The sequence below is a fragment of the Anabrus simplex genome, chromosome 10 (genome assembly GCF_040414725.1).
Source record: "Anabrus simplex isolate iqAnaSimp1 chromosome 10, ASM4041472v1, whole genome shotgun sequence".
NCBI lineage: Eukaryota > Metazoa > Arthropoda > Insecta > Orthoptera > Tettigoniidae > Anabrus > Anabrus simplex.
This window is the reverse complement of record NC_090274.1, coordinates 4,070,064-4,096,781: the sequence shown is the minus strand read 5'-3', so window position 1 is coordinate 4,096,781 and position 26,718 is coordinate 4,070,064. Positions and strand designations below refer to the sequence as shown.

Here is a 26,718-nt window from a genome sequence, read left to right as displayed (position 1 = left end):
AATTAATTTCGTTCCCTTGGATAATTTCTTGGTAGTTCATGAAATCCGCAAGAAAAAAAATCAGTCCCCTAAATGTTTCGTGTCAGTTATTTGCCTTCCTGATGATAGAAGAAAGTTGAAAAGCAGCGCTCGTCTTAACATGTGTTTTGGACGGTTTGGCTGTCATTTTGTGGCGATATGTTTACAATTTTGAGAGTGTATTTTTAATATAACTTTACTGACAGTTTTAATACTGAAACTTTATATATTATGTGCAGACGAGATATATTATATAAAGCCAAACATACTATTTGTACCTTTAAATAGCGCCAAAAAAAAAAAAAATTGTGTATTATGCGACGGCAAACTGGTTAACCTTACCTTGACTTGCATAATCGTGTTTAATTCTATGAGGTACGCAGGTTCGATAATGTCAGTTGGCTGAATGATTTTTTGCGATCAGTAAATAGCTCTTGTTATTTTGGATTATGATGTAAAATTGAAAGAACAGTACTGCTCCGAGTAACACTTTTTTTAAATTTTTTATTTCCGAAGATGTACTTAAATTTGTTCTTGATTTTGTTCCAAATTGCCCTTGCATTTTCTCAGCACTCTCAGGTGCTTGTAGTATCGTTTGATGGTTTTCGTTACAATTATTTTGACAAACACATCACACCAACACTTGATAGATTAAAGTTAAAAGGGACTCATGCAGAATTCTTGAGAAATGTGTTTATAACAAAAACATACCCAAATCATCATTCAATTGCAACAGGACTATACCCAGAGTCTCATGGCGTTGTTGCGAATTCTTTTTATGACCCAACCCTGAAAAGAATTCTCAAATATAGTGAAGAAATGTGGCATTATCGTGATGACATTACTCCAATCTGGGTGAGTCTTCCAATCCCTTCAACCCTTTAATTAATCATTATTGAAAATATTTTATGGTCTTTGTGTCCCAATTTTCAATCTAAATGTAATAAGAGATTTGTCAATTATCTACATTTTAAAATTGTTTTGTTCGAAAACAAATAGTCCTGTAGAATTTGGTATCGGCTCCAGTTGATATGTTTGTGAACTCTCCTGTTAAACGTTCCTGTAATCCATTGTTTTATAATTTTTCTTGACTTGAGTATGCTGCTTGTCTCCTATGTACAACTATAATTGACATTGACCTCTGATTGCAGTTCATGGAGTCATGTGAGCCTTGTGTTTCAAACTTTGCAGCTCTCACAGTTTGCTATTTAATAGTGTCTTTAACTGCTTGCCTCTCAATTCAAACCTGTTTGCGTTCAACTGGCTCGCATGACTCAGATTATATTGCAAGGAGGTTAGATGTCCAGTCCGAAAATTATTTGGTGGAATGTTTGATCATTGATAAAGTGACAAAGAAAGGTTATTGAAACATGTGCAGAATTTTATTGATATTCAGGGACATTTTTTTATCTATTGAGGGGATCGTTTCACGCCCGCGCTGTGAGCCTGTCTCCCATCAGGCACTTCAATATAGATGTTGATTCGCATAGGGAACCTGAAATATTTGTTCCAAATGAGAAAATTTATAATACCAATATAGTTGGTCCGTTATTGGACATTATAAATTTTCCAGCTAACTCATTCCTGGTTGCCAGCGTTTCGCCCAGTGTTGGACTCATCAGTTGGTAAATAGCACACTTAGTGGCTAGTGCATACCGTGGAGGCTACTGCGTAGGCTACCTGGAGCCACCGACAGTGCCAATGCATTATGAGAGACTTTGTCTCATTTTCAAATATTGATGCCTACCTGGCCATCAGAGGATATAGATGTTGGTTCCCATAGGAAAGTTACGTGGTCAATTAGAAGTCATCAGCGGTTATAAAAGAGAATCATAATACCTTCATAAAGTACAGCAAATCTCGTGCAAAAACACTCTTATGACTCAGTGCTGCGTGAGCGCTGGCCGCGTTACGGCAAAGCGCTTAGCAGGTGACCAGAAACCCCCTGAAGAGATTTTAAAAAAATGCCCCTGTATATTAAACAAGAGACGAGGCAGACAGGGGTTTGTACATAGATGAAAGAAACAGAGCAAAACAAATAGTTGTTGAATCCAAAAAGAAGTCATGGGAAGATTTTGGTAATAACCTGGAAAGGCTAGGTCAAGCAGCGGGGAAACCTTTCTGGACAGTAATAAAGAATCTTAGTAAGGGAGGGAAAAAGGAAATGAACAGTGTTTTGAGTAATTCAAGTGAACTCATAATAGATCCCAGGGAATCACTGGAGAGGTGGAGGGAATATTTTGAACATCTTCTCAATGTAAAGGGAAATCTTCCTGGTGGTGTTGCAAACAGCCAAGCTCATGGGGAGGAGGAAAATTATGTTGGTGAAATTATGTTTGAGGAAGTGGAAAGGATAGTAAAAAAAACTCCATTGTCATAAGGCAGCAGGAATAGATAAAATTAGACCTGAAATGGTGAAGTATAGTGGGAAGGCAGGGATGAAATGGCTTCATAGAGTAGTAAGATTAGCATGAAGTGTTGGTAACCTTCAGATTGGACAAAAGCAGTAATTGCACCTATCTATAAGCAAGGGAACAGGAAGGATTGCAACAACTATCAAGGTACTCTGTGATTAGTATACCAGGCAAAGTATTCACTGGCATCTTGGAAGGGAGGGTGCGATCAGTCGTTGAGAGGAAGTTGGATGAAAACCAGTGTGGTTTCAGACCACAGAGGGGAAGTCAGGATCAGATTTTCAGTATGCGCCAGGTAATTGAAAAATGTTACTAGAGGAATAGGCAGTTGTGTTTGTTTCGTAGATCTAGAGAAAGCGTATGACAGGGTACCGAGGAAAAAGATGTTCGCCATACTGGGGGACTATGGAATTAAAGGGAGATTATTAAAATCGATCAAAGGTATTTATGTTGACAATTGAGCTTCAGTGAGAATTGATGGTAGAATGAGTTCTTGGTTCAGGGTACTTACAGGAGTTAGACAAGGCTGTAATCTTTCACCTTTGCTGTTCGTAGTTTACATGGATCACCTGCTGAAAGGTATAAAATGGCAGGGAGGGATTCAGTTAGGTGGAAATGTAGTAAGCAGTTTGGCCTATGCTGATGACTTGGTCTTAATGGCAGATTGTGCCAAAAGCCTGCAGTCTACTATCTTGGAACTTGAAAATAGGTGCAATGAGTATGGTATGAAAATTAGCCTTTCGAAGACTAAATTGATGTCAGTAGGTAAGAAATTCAACAGAACTGAATGTCAGATTGGTGATACAAAGCTAGAACAGGTCGATAATTTCAAGTATTTAGGTTGTGTGTTCTCCCAGGATGGTAATATAGTAAGTGAGATTGAATCAAGGTGTCGTAAAGCTAATGTAGTGAGCTTGCAGTTGCTATCAACGGTATTCTGTAAGAAGGAAGTCAGCTCCCAGACGAAACTGTCTTTACGTCGGTCTGTTTTCAGACCAACTTTTCTTTACGGGAGCAAAAGCTGGGTGGACTCAGGATATCTTATTCATAAGTTAGAAGTAACAGACATGAAAGTAGCAAGAATGATTGCTGGTACAAACAGGTGGGAACAATGGCAGGATGGTACTCGGAATGAGGAGATAAAGGCTAATTTATGAATGAACTCGATGGATGAAGCTGTTCGCATAAATTGGCTTCGCTGGTGGGGTCATGTGAGGCGAATGGAGGTGTATAAGTTGCCTAGGAGAATATTGGACTCTGTTATGGAGGGTAAGAGAAGTAGAGGGAGACCAAGATGACGATGGTTAGACTCAGTTTCTAATGACTTAAAGATAAGAGGTATAGAACTAAATGAAGCCACAGCACTAGTTGCAAATCGAGGATTGTGGCAACGTTTAGTAAATTCACGGAGGCTTGCAGACTAAACGCTGAAAGGCATAACAGTCTTTAATGATAATGTATGTATATTAAATAACTTTTTATACTATTGACAAGATGGACTTCGATTTTTAACAGTGGTTTTTAGTGGTGTATTAACTCTTGTCATTAAGAAACATAACCTTTCATTACACTATTAGTAAAATGATAAAGAGATTTTTAGATCATTTTACTATTTAAGGGAGCGGTTTCAACCCAGTCAGGGGTCATCCTCAACCTTATAATTCTAAACCGTGGCAAGTCATGCAATGTATGTACAGTCATTACAATTCCTTAGAGTATACATTATCACAAGGCATAAAACACATTTCAAAATAAATAACAAGAAAATAGAAGACGCTTAAAACACCAAATGTGGAATTCATGTAAAAGTTTTGTTAAATTGGCGACTGTCACTCAGTTCACATTTATTCCTTGTGTGTGTCCCATTTGTTGGTACCGAGCTGGATAGCTGCAGTCGCTTAAGTGCAGCCAGTATCCAGTAATCGGGAGATAGTGGGTTTGGGCCCCACTGTCGGCAGCCCTGAAGATTGTTTTCCATGGTTTCCCATTTTTACACCAGGCAAATGCCGGGGCTGTACCTTAATTAAGGCCACGGCCGCTTCCTTCCAATTCCTAGGCCTTTCCTATCCCATCGTCGCCGTAAGACCTATCTGTGTTGGTCCGATGTAAAGCAAATAGAAAAAAAAAGTATATGTTGGTGGTATCAGTTTACACAAAGTTAAAACTTTTATCTTATTAAATAATGTTCAGAAATGTCGGCCGAAATTACGTGGTCAATTAGATGTCATCAGCGGTTATAAAAGAGAAGCATACGGGTATTAATCCAGTGACCAGGCTTCTTAAAAAATATAAGTTGTACGCCAACCGATGGCTTAGGCTCAAGAGTATCCTCCTCACCGTGTCAGTGTAGGAAAATTTTTAAATGGCTACAAGGGAAGAGAAAATAGAAAAGAATGTTAAAAATTACAGTAATGTATTAGTAAGTAAACCATAGTAAAATTGTAAGAGACATACCCTTCGTCCCGAAGTGTCGAAATGAGGGATACTCAGCTCAAGTTAGTGCCAAACTGCCGGTTGAGCTTCTAGTGGGTGCGGGGGCAAGTGAATGGTCTTGGGGGGGTGTTCTTGCATGGGGAGGGTGGGAATCTCTTATTTACTCTTAATAAATGTTCTGGATATATGGAAATGGTGACGTCGAACAGGCAGTTTACCGTCATTTCTCTGATCCTTAGTTCACATTGTAGTTTGGGCTGGAGAATTGTAAATACGGTATATAACATAGTTCTCTGAGGTGTTCATTTTACTTATAGTGTATTGAAAGGTGGATAACCTCATACCTGTTCTCCCGATTTCATGTCAGTACTGATAAACATGAATTTCTTAACTTATGATATAGAAGAACATATACAAAGGCTATTTTTTTTTTCAACCTCTGATTGGTCAAGAACTTAAAACCATAGGGAGAATCTGATGAAGCGTTGTGCAGATGTGTTGGGCAGTGTCTCTAGTATGCCTGTCGACCGCATCAATTCGTACTTGTCAGTTCTGAGCACGAAACATGCTTAGGACAATAGTCTCCTGACAAATGTGAAGTGCATCCTGTCATTCGATTTCTTCATGCAGTTTTCTATAATCACCTGATCCATTCGCTGAACAGGATCATCGGTTGACACTCGCTTCCTTCCATGACCGCCTGTATGTCCTGCTTCAAAATTCCTGCACCATTGCCGGACCTCACTGTCACTCATGAAAGTTTCACCGTACACATTACTCATTTGTCGATGAACTCGGCATGAAGAAATCGAATGACAGCACACACTTCACATTTGGCGGGAGACTATTGTCCTAGGCAGGTTTGCATGTTCACTGCGTGCTCAGAACTGACGTGTGTCGTGACGTGGTTGACAAGCATACTAGAGATACTGCGCAACACATCTGATTCTCACTGTGGTTTTAATTTTGCAACCGATCGGAGGTTGAAAAAATATAGCCGTCGTACAAGCACTCGGTTCTAGAAATCTTGATGTAAGAAAATAGTGAACTAGGTTGTAGGTATGAATTTGTAAGATAGCATCAGAAATATTCGTCGTGTAGAAAAGTCTTGAGAAAATTGACAATTAGAAAAAAAATATATATATATATATATATATATATGTGTGTGTTATCAATACGGAAATCAAAAGAAATCTAGCAAAACATGAAACAAGCAGATTGTGTAAAAAATTTAATTTGTATTTTCTTTTATGGGTTTCAGATACTGAACGAGAAAGCTGGGGAAGGTCGACATAGTGGCACGTTCATGTGGCCGGGTAGTGATTTTGCCTACCAGAACACGAAACCAACTTTCAGTGTGGTTTACAACACCTCAATAAAGTGGCGAGATCGAGTGGACACCGTTGTGAGCTGGTTTCAGGATTCAGCAACGCCTGCCAACCTCGTCATGATGTATTTCGAGGAGCCAGACAAGGAGGCTCATCGTTTCGGCGCAGACTCTGAGGCCGTCTCCAAACAGATCGCACGAGTGGACGAGATCACCAGCTACTTGCTGCAGCAGCTCCTGGAGAACAACCTGCCTGTCAACGTTATCCTCCTCAGCGACCACGGGATGACGACCGTTACGAGCGAACGCATCATCAACGTCCTGCACATGGTGGACAACTCGACGCTCGTAGCCGGAGTGACTCCCGCTCTGCAGCTCATACCTCCTGCCGACAGAGTCTGGACGGTGTACAGGCTCCTAGCTGAACACTCTTCCCATTATAACTACACAGTGTACCTCAAGAAAGACCTCCTCGATCGCTGGCACTTCAAGAACAACGAAAGGGTTCCTCCTATCTTCCTCCTTGCTGATGAGGGGTATGGCTTTGATGATCTTCTAGCATTTGACATTTTTGAAGATGTAGATATAGGTAAGTAGACCTTAGTTAATTCAAACATTTTCAATTCAAATTCATGAATAATTTGAACTTTTTTTGCAGTCTTTTGTCATTCCTAAATAGGACATTGTTAAAAATTTGTGTTTAATTCTAAATGAAAGTACCTTATTAGAACTTTCATATAAAAGTGATATTGCAAGAGGAGCCCATCATATATCTTGGAGTAAACTTTTGGAATGGAATTAACTTTGACACACACAGAACGATGCAGGATCTACATCTCAAATTAGAGTCTCTATTATCTTCTCCTCTCCTTCAGGCAGACCAAGAGTTCACCATCATAAATTCTTCCAAATGCCCAGCATTGATTTGTCCATTTCAGACTGTTGCGATGAACTGTATTCCTCTGAAATTTCTGAAAGACAGCGCCAGACTGATAAAATACACGCTGAAAGAAATCCTCCAGCTTCCTGCCGACACACCTGATTGCATGAAGTTTAAAGGTCTAGGACTTTTCCGACCACAGTGGGAAGGTGTCCTGTAACAGATTAGTGCACTTGTTATCCTACAAATAAATGGCAACCTTTACATTTTGTTAAGTAGGCATATCTCTTAGGAGAGTGCCTATAAAACCTGCACATTTCATCTTTCAGCAGCTTATTAAATTCTGTGATGGCCTGTTTTGCTGTGACTGGCGTGATGCTCTAAAGATGACCAGTAACATCGCACCCGTTCGAGCCGTGCCAGGCAGGTCCCAGGACAATAACGATTGTCAGCATTGCCACAACGAGATAGAGACCCTTTCTCATGGCCTGGGATACTGTGCCTACAGTGAAACCCTGCGACTTACTAGACACCATGCCATACGAAACTCCATTGCGAGACACTGCTTACACAGTGCACGAAGAGGTCCATGGATGCCAGAACCCCTAGGATTTATATGATAGCCGTAAAAAATAATAACAGTGGATATATTATTGAACCTACAGTTCAGTTTGAATCGTACGCTAATCAGCCCAGTGAAGTACACGAGGAAAAGAAAAGCATCTACGAACCAACTATCCCCTTCTGGCGATATGAATACGGATTGATGATAAATAGGTTATAGGCCGCATGATCAGTGCCAGAGGAACAATTCCTAAGTTCTTCGAAGAATTTCTTTCAAGATACAATCTATCAGAGACGTCAACGAAAAATGTGGTCCTCCAGGCCTTGAAAGGTTCTTTATCAATACCCCCTTATGGGGGTAGTGTTTATTCTCTCTGAATAAATGTATATTTGAGTAGCTGCTCCGGCAGTGACACTAATTTGGGAGCGATAAACAATTCAAAATATTCCAGTGGATTATTCACGTCTTCACTTTGTGCATGAAGTCCATGAGGACTTTGGCTATATCCTTGTTTCATGCCCTTTTCCATCCTGAAGGTCTTACTTTTATGTCCAATAATCCTGACTTGACTGGGTACCTTCAGGTTGACATTGACTGCTGGCAACTGCACAGATCGAGTATCTCCAGATGCTGCTGTTGTCTACAAGGCCTTTCAGATCTTGCAAGGACATATTTTATGATATCTATCCATCTCAATGCCGGCCATCCTCATCTTCAGGTCCCTTCCATCATTCCGAGCATGATTGCCTTTTCCAGGGATTCAGACTGCCTCACAGTATGCCCAAAATATGATAGCTGTAACCTTGTGATTAACCCTTTTAGTGCCAGTCGAAAATATAAAGGTGAAGTCTAAAAGTGCCAGGCTGTTTTAATGGAAAAGGTAGCCTTTCAGAAAAAAAAATATATGTATTCCCTCTGTTTTTAAATATTTGAATGAAAAACTTAATCAGGGACTGCAAAATAGTCAGGAAAATTCAGGATAGTTTCAGATCATGATGAAATTTATTGCTCACATTATTAATTCATTAATAAAACTTCCACACTTCTTCATTACATGGAACAAGAAGGTCTTATTACAAGTGATGAAATTCATTTTTTCGTCCATATTGAGTGTGTCATAAGATGTATATAGGAAAATATTTAATATTTATTTCCACCTATTCAATACAATACAAGATGTTGGCATTTAAGTTAAAACATTTTTTAAATGTGAGACATATTTGCCTCTTACTGTGAGGCATCTTCAGTCACTATCAAAACCTTATTATTTTTGTCAGGCATCAGGTTAAAATTATTCTAAAATGTGTATGATGATGATTATAGGTGAGATAAAAATTTTACAGTTATTGTAAAAATGTTCGTGAATGACTAAAAATCTAATATAATGATAAACTCATGTGTAGTACACTTGATGAATAGGATGTCATTTGATGGTACAATAGCATAGATGATGGCTTGAAGCCGTAGTCAGCGACATCTGAGACGGATTGTCAGTAGTGACAGGCAGGCAACCGTGCAACAAATCACGGCTCAATTCATCATAGACCTTGCTAGACACGTCTCACAGTGGACAATCCATAGGAACATGGGTTCTATGGGAGCCGGCGCCGCACACGAGAGCCACTGTTAACCCAACGTCATCGGGCACAACGACACGCATTTGTCGCCAGTCACCAGGGATGGACACTGGAACAATGGCGTAACGTGATATGGGTGGACGAATCACGATTTCAACTGCACCATGCCGATGGGAGGCACCGTGTATGTTGCAGACCACATGAAGCGATGGATCCTGCCTGCCTCAAAGGTGTGGTCCAGGGCGCTGGTGTCTCTGTTATGGTCTGGGGTGCATTTTTCTGCTATGGAATGGGCCCCCTAGTTCTTCTGGAAGAGACTTTGAATGGTACGCGGTATGTTGAGCTGTTCGGAGACCATCTTCACCCATTTTTGGCCTTCCAGCGCCCAGACGGTTCTGTGGTGTTTCAAGATGATAACGCGCCGCCACATCGCTCCAACGTCGCCCGGGAATGGTTCCAGCAACATGCAGTGGAGGTCCAACGACTGCCATGGTCACTCAGGAGCTCTGATATAAACCCTATGGAGCATGTCTGGGATGTCCTGGAACACAGGCTCCGTCCTATCGATCCTGCACCCACGAACAGACCAGTATTGGCGGCCACTCTGCAAATTATTTGGTGTTAGCTGCGTCCAGAGGACTACCAGGGACTTGTCGACTCACTGCAGTTCGCAGGGCCAGAGGAGGCCGCACACGCTATTAGGTGACTATCCCATGACATTTGCTAAGCCAGTGTACACTGACTTTTACAGGGAAGCTCTTCAAGATGCCGACAGCGCAACGTACACAATTTGTGATGTTTGTGTAAAGCATCTTGATCCAATTGATAAGCATTCCTGGGAATAATAATAATAATGATAATAATAATAATGATGATAATAATAATAATAATAATAATAATAATAATAATAATAATAATAATAATGGCGTATGGCCTCCGGAGAGGGCTGGTGCAGGTCTTTCTCTAGTAGACAGCCTATTGGACAACCTGCGTGTCTGTGAAGATGAGGGCCCTACCTAGGATGCAAATACGCCACACACCCCCAGCCCCCGAGCCATCAGACTAAACCAATTAAGGTTAAAATCCCCGACCCAACCAGGAATCGAAGCCGGGACCCTCTGAACCGAAGGCCAGTATGCTGACCATTCAGCCAACGAGTCGGACAGCGTTCCTGGTACACCACGGTCACGAAGTGCATACCAGATCACACGATATGGAACACGGTCGAAAGCCCTTTCAAGATCAAGGAAGGCAATTTGCAGCGGCCATTGTTTCTCTTCATGCTTTTCAATGAGTATTCTGGCAGCGAAGATGGCGTCTGTTTCCAGCACCCTTGACGAAGCCTCTCTCGTTGGTATGCAGTTGTCAGTCAAGGATTTTCTCAAAAATCTTCATTGTGTGCATCAGGAGGTGAATGGATGGTAATTTGCACATTCTGCTGGGTCACTTAGGTTCAGCGATGCTTGTAGTCCAGTCACTGGGAACAGAGCCCGAATCATTGAAGTTGGTCAGCCAAAAATATATCTGTAAATGCTCTGAATTACTCTAATAATCTTACCTGGAGTTCCATACTTCTTCCTTAGGCACAGAATCAAATGCTACATCTGTTCGTGTTCTCTCGCTGAACATATTGTCGTAGCCACTTTTAAACACAACACAAGAGAGACGCTCCCACTAATAGGCTAATTGGAACAAAGCTCTCATTGCACTGGTCAGTTTTCTCATTTTTAAATATTTCCCTGTAATAGACCTCTGAGGCTTTGAGCAACTGTTTCATTGTTTCAATTTTCATTCCTTGTGGTCTTTTTCTGTTTCATTTCCAAATTCTTCCCCCTTACCTCTTTAACAACTCACTTGGGTTCATTTCTTGCCTCCACATTCTTCTTCTTCTGCTTATGCAGGGCCTCTCCCACAGTCTATTGTTCATCACTGTCTCCCATTATAGTCCTCTCCATTTTACATCATCCTCCACCTGATCCCTCCATCTTGTTCATGGTCTTCCAATTCCAGAGCTCTTCTTGGTAATCTTCCTTGTCCAATTCTTTTGATGTAGCCGAACCATTTCAGCCTATTTCTCTCCATAATTTCTTTTAGGGGATTGATCTGTATCATGTTTCATTTCTTATCTTGTCCCTTCTCGTTTTACCCAAGATCCCTCGCAGAAAGCACTTTTTTTTGTGTCCAACATTCAGATCCATAAGTCAATATTGGCAAATACATAGACCTCCTAATCCTCATGTCTCTTGTAATGGCTTCTCTAACAGTTTCATTCCACCATCTTGTCCATTTTTGCGATCCACCTACCACTCTTATCCGACATATTTCTTCCACTGTCTGCAATATGGTTTCCTTAAATGCTTTCCACTCTGCCTCTAGATTAATCATATCTGTAGTTCTTTCTGCCATCTCCAGTCGATTATTTACTTCAGCCGCATACAGTTCTCTCTTTCCTTCATTCCCTAACTCTTCACCATTTATTCTGGAGTACCATATTTCTCCGATTCCAAGACGACCTCCACCTTTTCTTTCAAAAAAATTAAATCTGGCTTTAAAAAAAAGTGCTTTGTAAAATCATATGATTGGCTTTCTTGTACAGTATGCCAAACAATTGTTTAGTTATGCCTTTCTTTTTTGCAGCTTCACAAATTATTCTTTATTTCCACGTGTTCAATAACCATTAACTTAAAAAATTGTCATCATATTATCAAAGAGAACCCGTTGAAAATTTGCCGGGAATACCTTTTCCACATGTCTCAACAATACGACGATCCATTGGGAAAATATTCCTGCTGTCTATAAAACTGATACTTTTACTCAGCGTCAGGAACAATCGGCTGCCGCTACACGCACGTCTCGCTTGGCAGCTTCAGCCGACTTCATCAGCTAGTGATGTATAGGCGTAATAAAGGCACGGACATTCAAGGTCAATGAACAAGTTTATTGCGATGTTGTACGGCCATTCCGCCCTTGCATTTTTCATGCATATTTTTTTGTACAGTACTAATTTTTAAAGTTATCTTTGTCTTCACGCTAATGCTTAATGTTGGATTTACGTCGCACTGGCACAGATAGGTCTTATGGCGACGATGGGATAGGAAAGGCCTAGGAATGGGAAGGATGTGGCCATGGCCTTAAGGTACGGCCCCAACATTTCCCTGATGTGAAAATGGGAAACCACGGAAAACCATTTTCAGGGCTGCCGACAGTGGAATTCGAACCCACTATCTCCCAGATGCAAGCTCACAGCTTCCTAACTGCATGGCCGCCAACTCGCCCGGTACAGTTCAAATTGACTAACTTCCCGTATTTGCTATGTCAGACAAGGCAGCCTGTCAGTGTGTGGACGAATGTGGCACATGCCGTCATTGAGGCGCTCCTGGAAGAAGACAGACGATGGACGCTACCCAAGTTAGAAGGCCGATGTCCCGAGTGTTGCTGATCACTGGTTGCCACATGTCCTTCCTGAAATTTTCCTACCCACCATGCTACTGTACAGTGTGGGAGGGCATTATTCCCAAGTACTTCCACCAATTCACTGTGACATTCTCTCACATTTCTCCCCCGGAGAACGGCTATTTTGATGTATGGGCGCTGCTCTACACGGTTACTTTCATCTCGCACGACGCTCGCCACACAACTGATTTCACTGCTACCACAAGCAATCGTAGAACTATCTATTGTTTGAAGACACACTAGGCCTGCATAGTTTCCCCCAACAAATAGCAGTTTGTGATCTGCAAGAAAAAAGTTGTTATGAATGTGTTGCCATTTAGTAATCGTTCAGCACTGGAGTGATGCAGAACGTGATGTCACTGTGAGGGAGTGTTACAAGTGGGGTGGTAGTGTGACTGCTGCAGAGCGGTTATTTCAACAGCATTATCAGCACGGACGTCATGGACGTGTGCCATCTGCTCATGCGAATACAACATGGGTGTGTAATTTAGAAGAAACTGGTTCAGCCTTGAAACGGAAGCCTCCAGGAGGCATTCGAATGGTATGTACACCTGAGAACATTGCAGCCGGCCATCGAGAGGAGCCCTCGCCGCTCCATACAACAACGTGCACCTGCACTAGAGTTTGGCGACGAAGCTTACAAAGAATACTACACAAATTCAAGTTCAACCCCTACAAGTTGCCGATTGTGCAGAAATTAAATCCACGAGACCCTGTGTCACGTAGAGAGTTTAGCGAACGGGTGTTGGCTAAAATCAGCGAGGTCCCCAATTTCCTTAATAACATGTGGATGTCAGACAAAGTCCACTTCTACCTTAACGGATACGTTATTTGGCAAAAGAAACTCGTTGTGAGTTGCACGAGCACAGAGGTCACAGCATGGTGTCATTAACATTCTTTACAACGAGACTACATGCTCTGAACATCGAAAACAGGACAGAGCCACATCACATACTGCTCGACAATCGCCAACTGTTCGGAAGGCACATCATTTGATGTAATGCTGACATTCCATGGCCTACGAGATCACCTGATCTTAGTGTTTGTGACTTCTTAAAAGTAAAGTGAAACAGAAGATTGAAGACAAAATCACTGCCATTCCCCTGGACATGCTAGAGGAAGCATTCGAGAGTTTCTGTAACAGGTCGTTAGAATGTGAATGCCGAAATGGAGCTCATCTTTCCAATGTCATCTTTAAGAAGTAAAGTGTCAGTTTGTAACATTTTGTAATTAAAACATAAATGACGTACTGTATACATGTACTTTTGTGTGTTTATTCGTGCAAATGACGTTACTTTATAATTTCCCATTTCCCTGCTCTCAAAGGGTTAATAGGTATATGATTCTTGTTTCTTTTTTTTTCTTAAATGTGATCTTAAATTTCTGTACACGTAATTGATTGCATCCACCTGAAAGTGTTCATTTACATTATGTTATTTTTATAGCTGCAGAGAATCGTACGTATGGAGCACACGGATATGATAACGCTGTGTCAAGCATGCATCCATTCTTCATCGCTTGGGGACCGCGGATCAAGAAGAACTACACCATTGAACCGTTCGACACTGTGGATTTGTATTCTCTGTTCTGCAAGCTACTCGATCTTGACGTTCCTCAGACGGACGGCTCATTGTCTAATGTTGTGGGGATGTTGACTGAAGGACAGACTCGCACTGTTTCATCTTTACCTATAAAGAGTAAGTTGGTACACTCTGTTTTTGGGAAAGGAAAGATTTAAAACAACATTGTCATGAGGATAAGTCGTAATATTGTGTAGAACCCAGACGGAGTGCAGTGTTGAGATTAATTTGACAAAAGTATGGAAGACCTCAGGAGAGATATCTGTATAGCCGCCTACAACCTGGGTAGTATTTGTGCTTGCAAGATCATGTTAGTTTCCTGCTCCTAGCGAGGTATGTTGTTGATGGGGTTGTTTTTGTATTTTAATGGGTTTCGGGGTAAATAAATGAATGCGGAAACTGGTAGCGTTCTAAGATTTATTACCTAATTACTTAATCTACACATTAACGCACCGCTTACACTCGTACATATTACATATTCTCGCTGTACATTAACACTAATTCACTCAGGCTTCAGTCACTACCACCACAGTCTCACTCAGGACCTTGTTGCTGTCCACACGCTTCTGTAGAACTCTGTTAAACCCCCCTGCTCGGTCATCTCTGCCGCGCTGCACCGGAACACGCCCTGGAGGCTCTCGGCTTGGGAGAGTGGGTTGGCCACCACAGAGCCCTTACCTGAGCCCTGCCGTTGCTTCCACTTACTTGTGCTAGGCTCTTCACTTTCATCTATCCTGTGCGACCTCGCTTGGTCAACTCTTGCTCTTTTCTGACCCGACGGTATTAGAGCATTCGAAGCCTAGGGAGTCTTTCATTTTCACACACTTCGTGGCCCTTGCCTTTCTTTGACCGGTACTTCATTTTTGAAGTGTTGGATCCCTTCCTTTTTTCTATCTCCGACTCCTTGTGAGTGGGGGACGCATATGAAAAGTATACCCACGGTATCCCCTGCCTGTTGTTAGAGGTGACTAAAAGGGGTGACCAAGGGATGACTGAATTAGAACCATGAGACTACCTGTGAATAGTACCATCATGCGAGGAACACCGTGGTTCACCTTTACTTGGGAGTAGTACCGCAGCATGACAAATACCATGGTTCTGCTTTACTAGCAATAAGTACCATTGTGAGGTGCCGTTGACCTGGAGTTTGGACCCCTTTACAACAAACATCATCGATTGAGGATTGTCCTTTCGTTATTATAAACTATGTTTTAAGATAGTTTATGGGGAGGTGAGGCATTGCGGGTTGAATCCACTGTTCAATCATTGTTCATGGTCGTCTTTTTGCATTCTAGTCAGTGGATTGATTTGGAATTAGATTTAACTTTCAGTATTGCGAGTTGGATCCGCTCATTATTTTAACACATTGCGGACCGGGTGCCCTTCACCCCATGCACAGCCCTGTTCCCGGTCACTTTCTAACTACCTCCAAACTGGAGTGCATGCATTCAAATAAACTGCCAAAACTTCACTAGCCTGTGAAGGACTACTGTGTTTTATTCTGGAGGCATTCCTGATTAGTAGTTGAAATGCAGTTAGGTAAGTATTTGCTGAAATCTATTTCGGCTCATAGTTTCCCGAAATATATGGTTTTCTATTAGGGGATCGTTTGGCCAGTAATCTTTCAGATATAGTTTCTTAACCTGCCCTATCAATATACACAAAACAATTTTTTAATTTCCCTCCTAGGGACATTAGTCCAATTTTGGGTTTTACGGGATACGTTATGAGAATGTGAATTCTGCTCATAGTATAAGTTTGTCTGCTCAGCTACATAATGAAAAAGTCCTCACAAACATAAGTACCGATACTTGTCCTACGTTTCCAGGTTCATTAGGCCATACCTTTATATCAGGAGCACGTTCAAAATTCTCTAGCCTTGGTTTACTGTTGTCCATAACCTAGTTGTCAGAAAACACTATATTATTTACAATATTTAGAATATTTACACCCGTAACACAATTATGAGACTCGTCCTGCGCCACGTGAGTTCCACACCTTGAAAATGAGGATATCTACTCGTCATCACTTGAAACATTTCCGTTAGAATGTATTTCATCATCGAACTCTAAATATTCAGCATCACTTCGACATTCTGAGCCTGTATCAGCACATAATACGCGAATAATTTCATCCCTGTCTAAACACATGCGATCCCTGAGCGCTGCCATCTTGCATGGCTCTTCAAACTTTGTAAACATGTTGTCAGGAAATGCAAAGAAAAGCTATGATATGAAGAATAATCAAAAAGAAATGCGACTATCGATTGTGTAGAACCATAAATAAGAGTTCTAGCACCCTTGACCTCCAAATAGTTCCGGTATATATCAAAAGATAGCACTAAACTTCAGTCTGCTGCTAACACGAGATAACTCGGGACCGGTCCGCAATGTGTTAAGATCATATTCTTCATCGTCATGTTTTGAATTCTGGTCAGTGTATGAATTTTTGGACTTTTAAATTGTCATTACATTTTTTCTCAATTTGTACCATTAGGGGCTGATGACCTAGATGTTGGGCCCCTTTAAACAACAAGCATCATCATCCTTCGAACTGCTCGATATGCGGGGTGGGGCGAGGCCATCAAGGCAGCAGTGAGAAGGGACAGTAGGCAGTTTTCTCCATCAGTTAGGACATTGTGTTTTCTTCTGACTCAGTGATATTAACCATTTACTTTCCTCCATTTAAGGTCGCCTGCCGTACTAGTGGGAACACGCAAAAGTCTCCTAGGAAGTAATCATCAGTTTCAGGTAAAATAATCAAACCCATAGAAATTAGAACACGTACATACACTCTTATATTGTCACTGAGCGAATTGGCCGTGTGGTTAGTGTTGTGCAGCTGTGAGCTTGCATTCCGGTGATAGTGGGTTCGAACACCACTGTTGGCAGCCCTAAAGATGATTTTCTATTTTCACACCAGCAGATGCTGTGGAGAATGTACCTTAATGAAGGCCACGGCCAGTTCCTTCCCTCTGCTAGGCCTTTCCTATCCCTTCGTCACCATAAGACTTATCTGTGTCGGTGCAACGTAAAGCAACTTGTAAAAAAAATTAAAAAAAGAACAAGGTGCTGAGAGCTTGCTGAGTCGTGAATACACCATAGTTTCATGAGACATTTCAATATTTCTGTCAACACACTTCCAGTGACCGAGAGAACAAGCATTCAGAGCCTGGTTTACCAACTTGGTCTTTTATGATTCCTTTAGCTGCCTCTGTGGATGCGTGGTAGAGTGTCGGCCTCCGGATTCCAAGATAGCGGGTTCAAACCCGGCAGAGGTAGTCGGATTTTTGAAGGGCGGAAAAAAGTCCATTCGACACTCCATGTCGTACGATATCGGCATGTAAAAGATCTCTGGTGATACATTTGGCATTTACCCGACAAAATTAATTAAATCTCAGCCACACGCGTCCAAGAGAGACCAGTTTACTCTGTCTGCCATCTAGCGCACCTAGAGTAAAACGGAACGTCGAAATTGACGAGCAGACAGCCAGATGGCGTCCAATCGATATGTCTGCAAACGGTAGCTGAGGCTATACGATTATTATTATTATTATTATTATTATTATTATTATTATTATTATTATTATTATTATTATTATTATTATTATTCCTTTTGCCTTATTCTTTGAGGGATTATACCTCATTCATTTCCTGTTCATTTTGATAGTGCTCTTCATTATCTTAATAAGGGATGATCACCACACAGTTTTTTTAATTTATATAAAAACTCCCCCATGCATGTTATAAAATTTCATAATTGACACATTATTATGTACTGGTGTCATTACGATTGCCTGATGGGCATCAACAAAATGAAATATAAATGCACAATTGATTTTACGGGATGCCAAGAAAATAATTTCCCCTCCCGTTTAAAATTAAGTTACACCAACCTACCTGAACACAATCAAAACTCGATATAAAATTGAGCACCATTGTGATGTGAATTACGGAAATAAAAAATGAATTAAATTAAGCAGGAATACTCTTGTTCCTGAGAGCGTTGGATCATGTGCTGACAAGTCTCTAATATTTCTTGTATAACCTTACCTGATACCGTAATTGGGGAACAAGCCAGGTTGTGGTATTTATGGCACTTCTCTGCCTTGTTCTACGTCTCCCTCTCTCTCTTTCCCTCCAACTTCATCTCCGTCATCTGTTTTGGTATTCTTTCCTCCTCTATCCTCTTTACATGTCAAAACCATCTTAGTTTACTCCTATCAATTCCTTCATTTAGGTGTTTTTATGCTGACCTCGTGTCTCACATCTTTGTTTCTCAATCTCCCTTTCCTATCATACTTGTTAGGTACTTCTCCTTCCTGCTTGTCAATACTGGTGCATACACTTCCTTCCTCTTGCTAATCTCCATGTCCAGCCTTGTATTCTGCATTAATTCACTAAGTGTTTGAAACTAGCATCATTTCAAGGCTTTGACTGCCAATTTTCACAATGTCTTCCCCTTGTCTTTCTCCTCTTGATATCACCATGCTCCTGCTTTTCTCCGTGCTGATTTTCATACCATACTTTTCAGTTTTCTCGTTAAGTACATCAGGTTGTTGTTGTACTTCTTTGCTGTTTTTTCCCCAGAGCACATCGTCTACAAATAGTAAAATACTCATCTCCCTCTTCCTATATGCTTCCTTTGTCTCCTTTACAGTTTTGTCCATAAGTATTAGAAACAACACACTCCCCTTAATCCACTTTCATTTCTGAACCATTCTGTCCTTCCAAACTGAGTCTGAACGCTGCTGACACAGTTGTTGTACATTGCTTGCACCATTCTATACTTTATGGACCCAGTCTGTTTCTTGCACCTTCTCCCTGGGAACACTATCGTATGTCGTCGTTAGATCTATGAATGTGATGACCAGATCCTTTCCATTAATTGCCTCATACTGAAGATAGGCTCCGCTGTACATCTTCCACTTCTAAACCCATACCGTTGCTCTCGCAACTCTCCTTTCTCATAACCCAACACAAATTTCATAAACAACGTATTAATACAAATCATAAAGAAATAAACCACAGTCAGTTATTATAGAGCTGTATACCTGTAGCCATTGTGTGATTCCACGTACTATGTACATGCCTCACACACACTTCCTCTGAAGGCCAGTGATCTGGATTATTATTATTATTATTATTATTATTATTATTATTATTATTATTATTATTATTATTATTAACAAGTACATCGTAATTGGGAAATGTTCCAGAGGGAATGATCACTTACAGTAGAGTGATAATAAGGTAAAGTTAAACATAACAAGCAGTTCCATAGAAAGAAAATACTACTAGCATCATGACACATCAGTGCTTACAACAAGCAACTTCCTCTTCCCAGTCAGGGTCTGTTCCACCCAATTTCAGGAACATACTACATACACTTGAACCATAGACAATGTCCAGCATCCAACTAGAGATCTCACACAATAGCTTATGTTCTTACGTGAGAAATAGTACATTGCTCCGAGAAAATGTCCGGATGATTAGCGCTCGCACAAGAAAATACAAGCTGTGGAGCTACCTTAATAATGATTCTCCACGTGCAGGGCTGGAATTTCTGCGTGAATACATATTTGAGGTGTGGTCGTATCCCACAGTGCTCTTCCTCTCCATTATTTCACTTAAGACTGGTCACGCCTCCCGGCCACACATGGATATGCAGTCCATCAGAACAATGTTCAATTTCCTAAAAGGATACTGTACCGTACTGTAGGAACGTATATTTACTCACTCCTGCACTATAATGCATTAACACAGGAAAATGAACACAGTGATCGTTGTTCTGATGGACTGGCTGGGAGGCGTGGCCAGTTTTAACCCATCCATGTCACAATAAATTGCCGCGTTGTCGACTGTGGAACCATATTTAATTTGCCCGCCCATAATTTGAGTGTACCTACCACACAAAAACATGCATAAGATAAAAACTAATGCAGATAATTCATTCAAATTTTGCATTCTTGCCGTTGAAGGTTACGAGTCCTTGAGTGACTGGTGGCTGTTGTACAAAAGATTCACTTGAAATCATTTCAAAATGAGCACATCCCTGTACTCTAAAAACATCACAGTTTCAGACCGTGGATGGATATAAATTTTTCGTAAGTATTTATGAAACAGCACTGTATCCACGAAATGGACATATATTACAATCTTTTTTCTTCAATTTCCAATCACTACGATTCTTTCGTGTCACCGGTCGCATGCGTTTGGAAGAACCTGACGTGACACTTTCACTGTTTCTATCACTATCCTCGAACTTGGGTTCATTTTCCAAAACGTTACTATTGCCATAATCACCATCTAAAACAATGTCTACAAGTGCTTTCAATCTCTCGTCAACATTACCGCGAAACCAGTTTTATTGAATACTGAATACCAATAAAAATAGACCGTTATTCAACCATTGCAGAAATACAGGCAGCATTGTTTACCAATAGTACATGTGTCTAGTTCCTTACAGTGTATATTGTTAGAAATTATGTTGCAAAGGGTGTCTAATATACTGCGTCATCGTGAGCTGAGCTCATCATCTGATTCTCGCGCCAAAACTTTATGAACGGGTTAAGGAGGATAATAGATTGGAACACGAAGTATTGCTTGTGCACCATTGATTTGTTGTTTCAGTAGCTACAATTAGGCCACAGTCTCTTCTTTCCTATTCCTATCCCATCATCACTGTGCTACTACCTTAATCGACATGGAACATGCCGAGAGCTCTAGGAGCTGGGAGGAATCTGTACATTTTACATGTAAGACAACAGACGGAGCGATGGTACGTCAAAAACAGAACTTCATCCTCAAGAGATTAAAAAATCCTGTTTAAATATTGTCACTGTCTTTACAATTCTAGACTTGATATTTAGCATACAACAGTCGCAGCTCTTGTTCACCTACAATAATAATAATAATAATAACAGTAATAATAATTCTTCAGCGGAGAATCTCCATTTTTGGAGGAGGTGGCGTGGTGGTTCATCTTTGAAAGATCTTCGTTCATGTTGTGGGAAGTGTGATGAAAGGAAGAAGCTCTCAATAAATTGAGATTGCATTCATGCTCTTTCAAATGTACACTCATGTTCATAAAAACTGGAACACTTTGAAAGGCTAGATGTCAACTCTTGTTCTGTTCTGACCCCGCCGGTATTAGATGTCGAGGGTTAGGGAGTCTTTCGTTTTTCGAAGTGTCACATCTCTTCCGTTTTTTTTCTCCTCTGATTAGTGTTCATAGAGGACGTTTGCCCAGTTATGCTTCCTCTTAAAACAATAATCACCACCACCACCTCTCAGTCTCACAGTCAGTGACACTCCTCGCATGCTTCCCAAATATAAGATTTGGTTCACCGCCTCATATCTACCAGTGCTGTTAACATTCAGGTTTTCAGGCTCTACAATCATAAGCTTGGTTTTTACTGACGTTGATACGTAAACCGTGTTTAGCACTAACATCCTCCAGCTTCCGGATCGTTTCTTCAAGTTCTTCTTGCATTTGTAAGAGTCGCAAATTCTTCTGCTCCTGTTGGTAGTGTGATGATTGTCCTCTACCAACTGCCATAAACAAGCACTAGCACCACATTGCCTAAGTAAAATCATATTTTGAATGTGTAATATCACATCAGATATTTCAGCAAAGAATAATACTGTCAAAGTCTAGACTGGCTGGTTATTACTTGCAGGTTGATTAATCTTTCATACATGACTTGGCAATCTGTGTTGTACCTTGTATGTTAATAGCCCTTTGTAATGGCTTACTAAGCAAAACTTTTAAAGCTTTCCTTATCTCGTGAAGTATGGAGTGGCCCGAAGGTGACCCTGACCCCTATAGACACACTATTGTACACTTTTATGTTTTTTAATATAAATGGTTCGTTGAAGGAAGCATGGACCCACGCTAGATGGCTTTCCTTGAGGGCAAACCTCTTCCACAACTCGGCCTTCATCCCCAGTATGGTACCTCTTGCACAATCCATAAACGGTGACGGAGTTCGCATGATATTACTCCATGATGTAATCAGATAGTGTAACGTAAATTGCCTGCTTCTCAGAGTGCGACTGTTGTTCGCGTGATCTAGACGTACTGTAGGGTCCAGTATTACAGAATGTCTACTCTTCTCATGCTACCATTTTCACTTCTTCATGTACCGTTATCGCGAAAGGCTTTTGCAATAAGATACAATTTGTGTGATGGCAACAGTAGCCGAGAACATGTCCCAACCGCAGTGGTTGTTCTCCTGGCTTCTACCATGCAATCCTCTTGCTGGAGCCACGTCTGCCATCATTTTGATGCTTTCACTCTACTCCGTTGTTGAAAGGCCTACCCTTTACGCGAACCATGTATTTCCTTGAGGGTGCTGTGTAAAGATGATGGTTCCTTTACCTTCTTTTCTAGGAAGGGAGCACCATAATTTGAACTCCTCATTTCTTAGCCTTTCCAAGTTCTGTTTTTTATGATGATATTAATTTAAATAAACTGACTTTGTTGACTGCTCTTCTTCAGAACTCTTTTTTTGTTTTGTTTATTAATTTCACTCTCTTATGCAATTGTAAAATTGTGTTTTTAGCAGTTTGGATTATTAAACCCTCGTTTCAATTGAACTGCGCATATTATTTCATACTAGTTTGCAGAGTTTTCTAAAAGTGTTCCTATTATTAAAGTGCAGCTCGTGATTATGCGAAAGGTTTCCAGTGTGGCCGTCGAGCCCTTAAAGGTTGGAAACCTCTGCTTCAGCCTGTGTCAGTTTAATAATAATTAATAAATGTACTATCTTATTATTTTACTGTTAGCACTCTGCAAATGTTATTTTAGTTTCACATTAATATTAACTTGGATCTGGAATTAGCGTCGTAGGTATGGCAACCAGTGTTGCACTATGTATACCACTGTGCGCTGCTTTCCTCCTGTGACTCGTGCCGAGTGAAGCCCGTTCTACCCCCAGTCCAGAATTAACATGTAATTAGTTATAGAATGTTCTGTTATTAATTAAATATTATGTTGCATTAGTTTTCTGTGGACTGGAACAGTTCAAGGTTATACATTAAGACGAAGCAAGCTGGCCGTGCAGTTAGGGGATAGTGGGTTCGAGCCTGACTGTCGGCAGCCCTGTAGATGGTTTCCCGTGGTTTCGTATTTTCACGCCAGACAAATGCTGGGGCTGTAAAGCCACGACCGCTTCCTTCCCTTTCTATGTCGGTGCGACGTAAAGCAACTTATTCTGCCTTGTCAATAATTAACAATTTATTTCATTTTACATGTTTCAAGAGCCCCAAATGCTCTCTTCTTAAGCGGTGCAAAACAGCAAAATACTTTTGACTTGTTACATCTATAAATCATTAATTCTATCTCATTAACATCATTTATACAATTTAAACATCCATGACATTGTTAAAATATTTACAAATGATCTAAATTTCCGAATGTGTCCCTTTGAGCTCACCGTCAATTTCAGTAAAAACTACCAATATTAAATAAACACCACTGACAACGTAATGTCTCGAAATGTTAAAATAATGAGTTTATCACCACCGTTCATTAATTTACAAACTTTAAGTATTCACCTTGCAAAAACAATATTAAATTTAAACTATGAACAAACAAAAATAAAAGGAATAAAAATAATGTTAAATCATTCAACTTGTGTAATAATATAAATTGCTGTCAGCTCTTATTTTCCAATGCTCCTCCTCTGTGTCTACACCTACGAAGAAAAGGACGTTTATATAATATCCTTGTCTACTATTAAAATTATTTGTGTGTTTTACTAGAAAGTTGTCAACTGAGCTCGATACCTGCAGTCGCTTAAGTGCGGCCAGTATCCAGTATTCGGGAGATAGTGGGTTTGAACCCCACTATCGGTAGCCCTGAAAATGGTTTTCCGTGGTTTCCCATTTTCATCACACCAGGCAAATGCTGGGGCTGTACCTTAATTATGGCCACGGCCGCTTCCTTCCCACTCCTAGCCATTTCCTGTCCCATTGTCACCATAAGACCTATGCGTGTCAGTGCGACGTAAAGAAAAAAAAAAAAAAAAGTTGTCAAGTAACGTACTGTTGTTATTTTAATCGTACATTAGACCGGAACTTGAGCATGTGAGCCACAGCTATCTTATCCCACATGAGCTATTTGTAGCTGGAATCCAATAATTTACTGTGTGCACTGTTATACTGAGGTGTAAAATTGTAAAGCAACTTGTTCCTTTTACAATGCAGTTCCTGTGTTTGTTTCATTTTCAGTTTTTGCTGTTGTGGCAGTGAGTCTCCTGCTGATGGGCTGTGCTTGCTGTATCACTCACCAGATCCTCAAACAGGACCGAACTCCCGCGTCACTGCAGTCGTACAAGCTGCTGGATCCTCCCAGGTAAACAGGTTCACGATGATTCTTCTGCACAGTCTGTGTGTGGAAAGCAACAGGATATACTTTAGTTCTTCAGTTATTATTTATCTCCATTGAGCCTACTGCCATCAGAAAATATAGTTTATGGCTTTATGAATGAACCGCGACAGCCCATCTGGAGACCGTGATTGTTAAGGTGGCACAGTCTGACACCGTTAGTTAGCCGGTTCGAGTCCCGTCGGTTGAAAAAATCGTCACCATCAGAATGTTGGCCAGCAGGGTAGGGGAGGTGGTGGCATACAATTTCTAATCACCAGATCGCGTGCCTAAAGCTTGGATTAATTTCCAAACCTCATATGGAGTGAGGGCATATGACGCCGTCTGTCGTATGGGGACATAAAGCATTTAGCAGACTCCTTGGTGTTATTCGACAGGTGTAGAGTATGTGCAGCACTGTGATTCACCCTCCCCTCCTGCCATATATCACTTCATTTCACATTCTCAGAATATCTGAGACTCGCGCTATCATAAGAATTACTTAACTTCTAAAATTATATTGAATATGATCTGAAAAGTATTTCAGCTATAAGCCACTTTAACTATAAAAAATGTTTAAACCAAATTTTATAGTTACACCCTTCCCCCTTTTCCATTACACATACCTTTAGTTCGAGCTAAGTTAATTATTTCTAAGGTTTTTAAATGTCTTTTTAGGATAAGAAGAGATGTAATTATTGCACCGAAACATGACGTACCTGATGACTAGTTACTTGACAAAACATGTACGACAATTTTTAATTGGTTAAGGCAAATAAATAGTATCAAATAGGTGGAATTCATTGATTTATTTCTCTCAATTGTATGTCACATTGATCCGGATCATGAAGATTATAGTTTCCAGCGATATACCTAGGGACTCACTCGGCATGCTTGTGACATGTCCAGCAATAACAGCGATAGCGCGAGCCACCTGGTATAGTGTTTTCACGTGATATTTGAGGTCCAAGTTTTGCTGCTTTTTTTTTTTTTTTCAGTATAGGAAATTGTTTTTGTGCATCTGGAATGTTTTTAGCAATTAGTGCCATATCACCAGCAAAGGCTAGACAGTCAGTTTCAATACTTTTAATCTTTGGTCCTAAATTGTGAGATGGTGCACCTGATTTCCTCCGTTTCTTAAGAACTTTTTCAAGAGCACAATTGAAAAGTTTCTGAGAGAGTCCATCCCTGTTGTCAGACTCCTGGGTTTATTTGAAATTCTTGACTAAATTCATCAATAAACTTTATCTGAGCTTTTTCCTGATAATATTTCTTGTTTTTTTTATCAAGTCCAAATTCTGTTAAGACATTCAGAAGTGATTCGCAGTCTTTGCTGTCATATGTTCCTTTATTTTAAAACCAATAAATTTGATAATGTATGAATCGTATTATTATAACAAATTATGTTTGTAAATACAGTTGCACCTGGCCATGCCATTTCCGTCTGGTGCTCTGTGCTTTGTTCTTATCAGAACTTACGGTATGTATTGCACTCCTAAGGTAACTGAAACTGTTAGGTTTTCCCTTCTGCTAACCAGAAGATTATTTATTGCCATGTGCTCTACCAGGTGTAATGTCTTTCTAAGTATGCGTCATCCTGTTTCAGAATCATCAGGCCGAAATCGTCAGGCAATGAGCAGGAAGAACGACACCTCCTGGGGAACGACGACATTGAAGAATCGTGAAATCACACGTTGTTTGGTCTGTTATCAGTGATTTCTTGAGAGGAAATATTTGAAAAGTCGCATTGTATCATTGGGGACTGTAAAGGGAACGTCTGCGTGGTGCTTTTCAAGGCCATAGTTACACGACATCACATAGTGTGTAAATTGTTGAACATTCCAGAACATTACAATTTATTGCAACTGTATGTTTATACGATGACTGCTCAAGGGATCATCATCACGTATTTTTGATACAACATGTAACTTTTTTTCTGAGGGACGTTGGGACTGAAATTTTAAAATTTTGTTTTTCTGAACAGAATTTTTGGAAATTTTTACTGCTAACTAAATGCTTGGACAATAGTATGTATACCAGTTTTAATTTCAATTGGACAGTCATTTTGTTTTTATGAATGAATATTACATGTTTAAAATA

General features: G+C 40.5%; 1 protein-coding gene across 1 annotated transcript; it reads left to right on the top strand.

Annotated features, from left to right (window-relative positions):
• Window positions 1–163: 163 nt before the first annotated feature.
• On the top strand, window positions 164–26,718 carry LOC136882188 (ectonucleotide pyrophosphatase/phosphodiesterase family member 5). Its single transcript, XM_067154749.2, has 5 exons — window positions 164–873; window positions 6,127–6,781; window positions 14,113–14,364; window positions 24,483–24,606; window positions 26,225–26,718. The coding sequence occupies exons 1-5, from the start codon at window positions 535–537 to the stop codon at window positions 26,301–26,303; spliced, it is 1,449 nt and encodes a 482-aa protein (XP_067010850.2). The 5' UTR covers window positions 164–534; the 3' UTR covers window positions 26,304–26,718.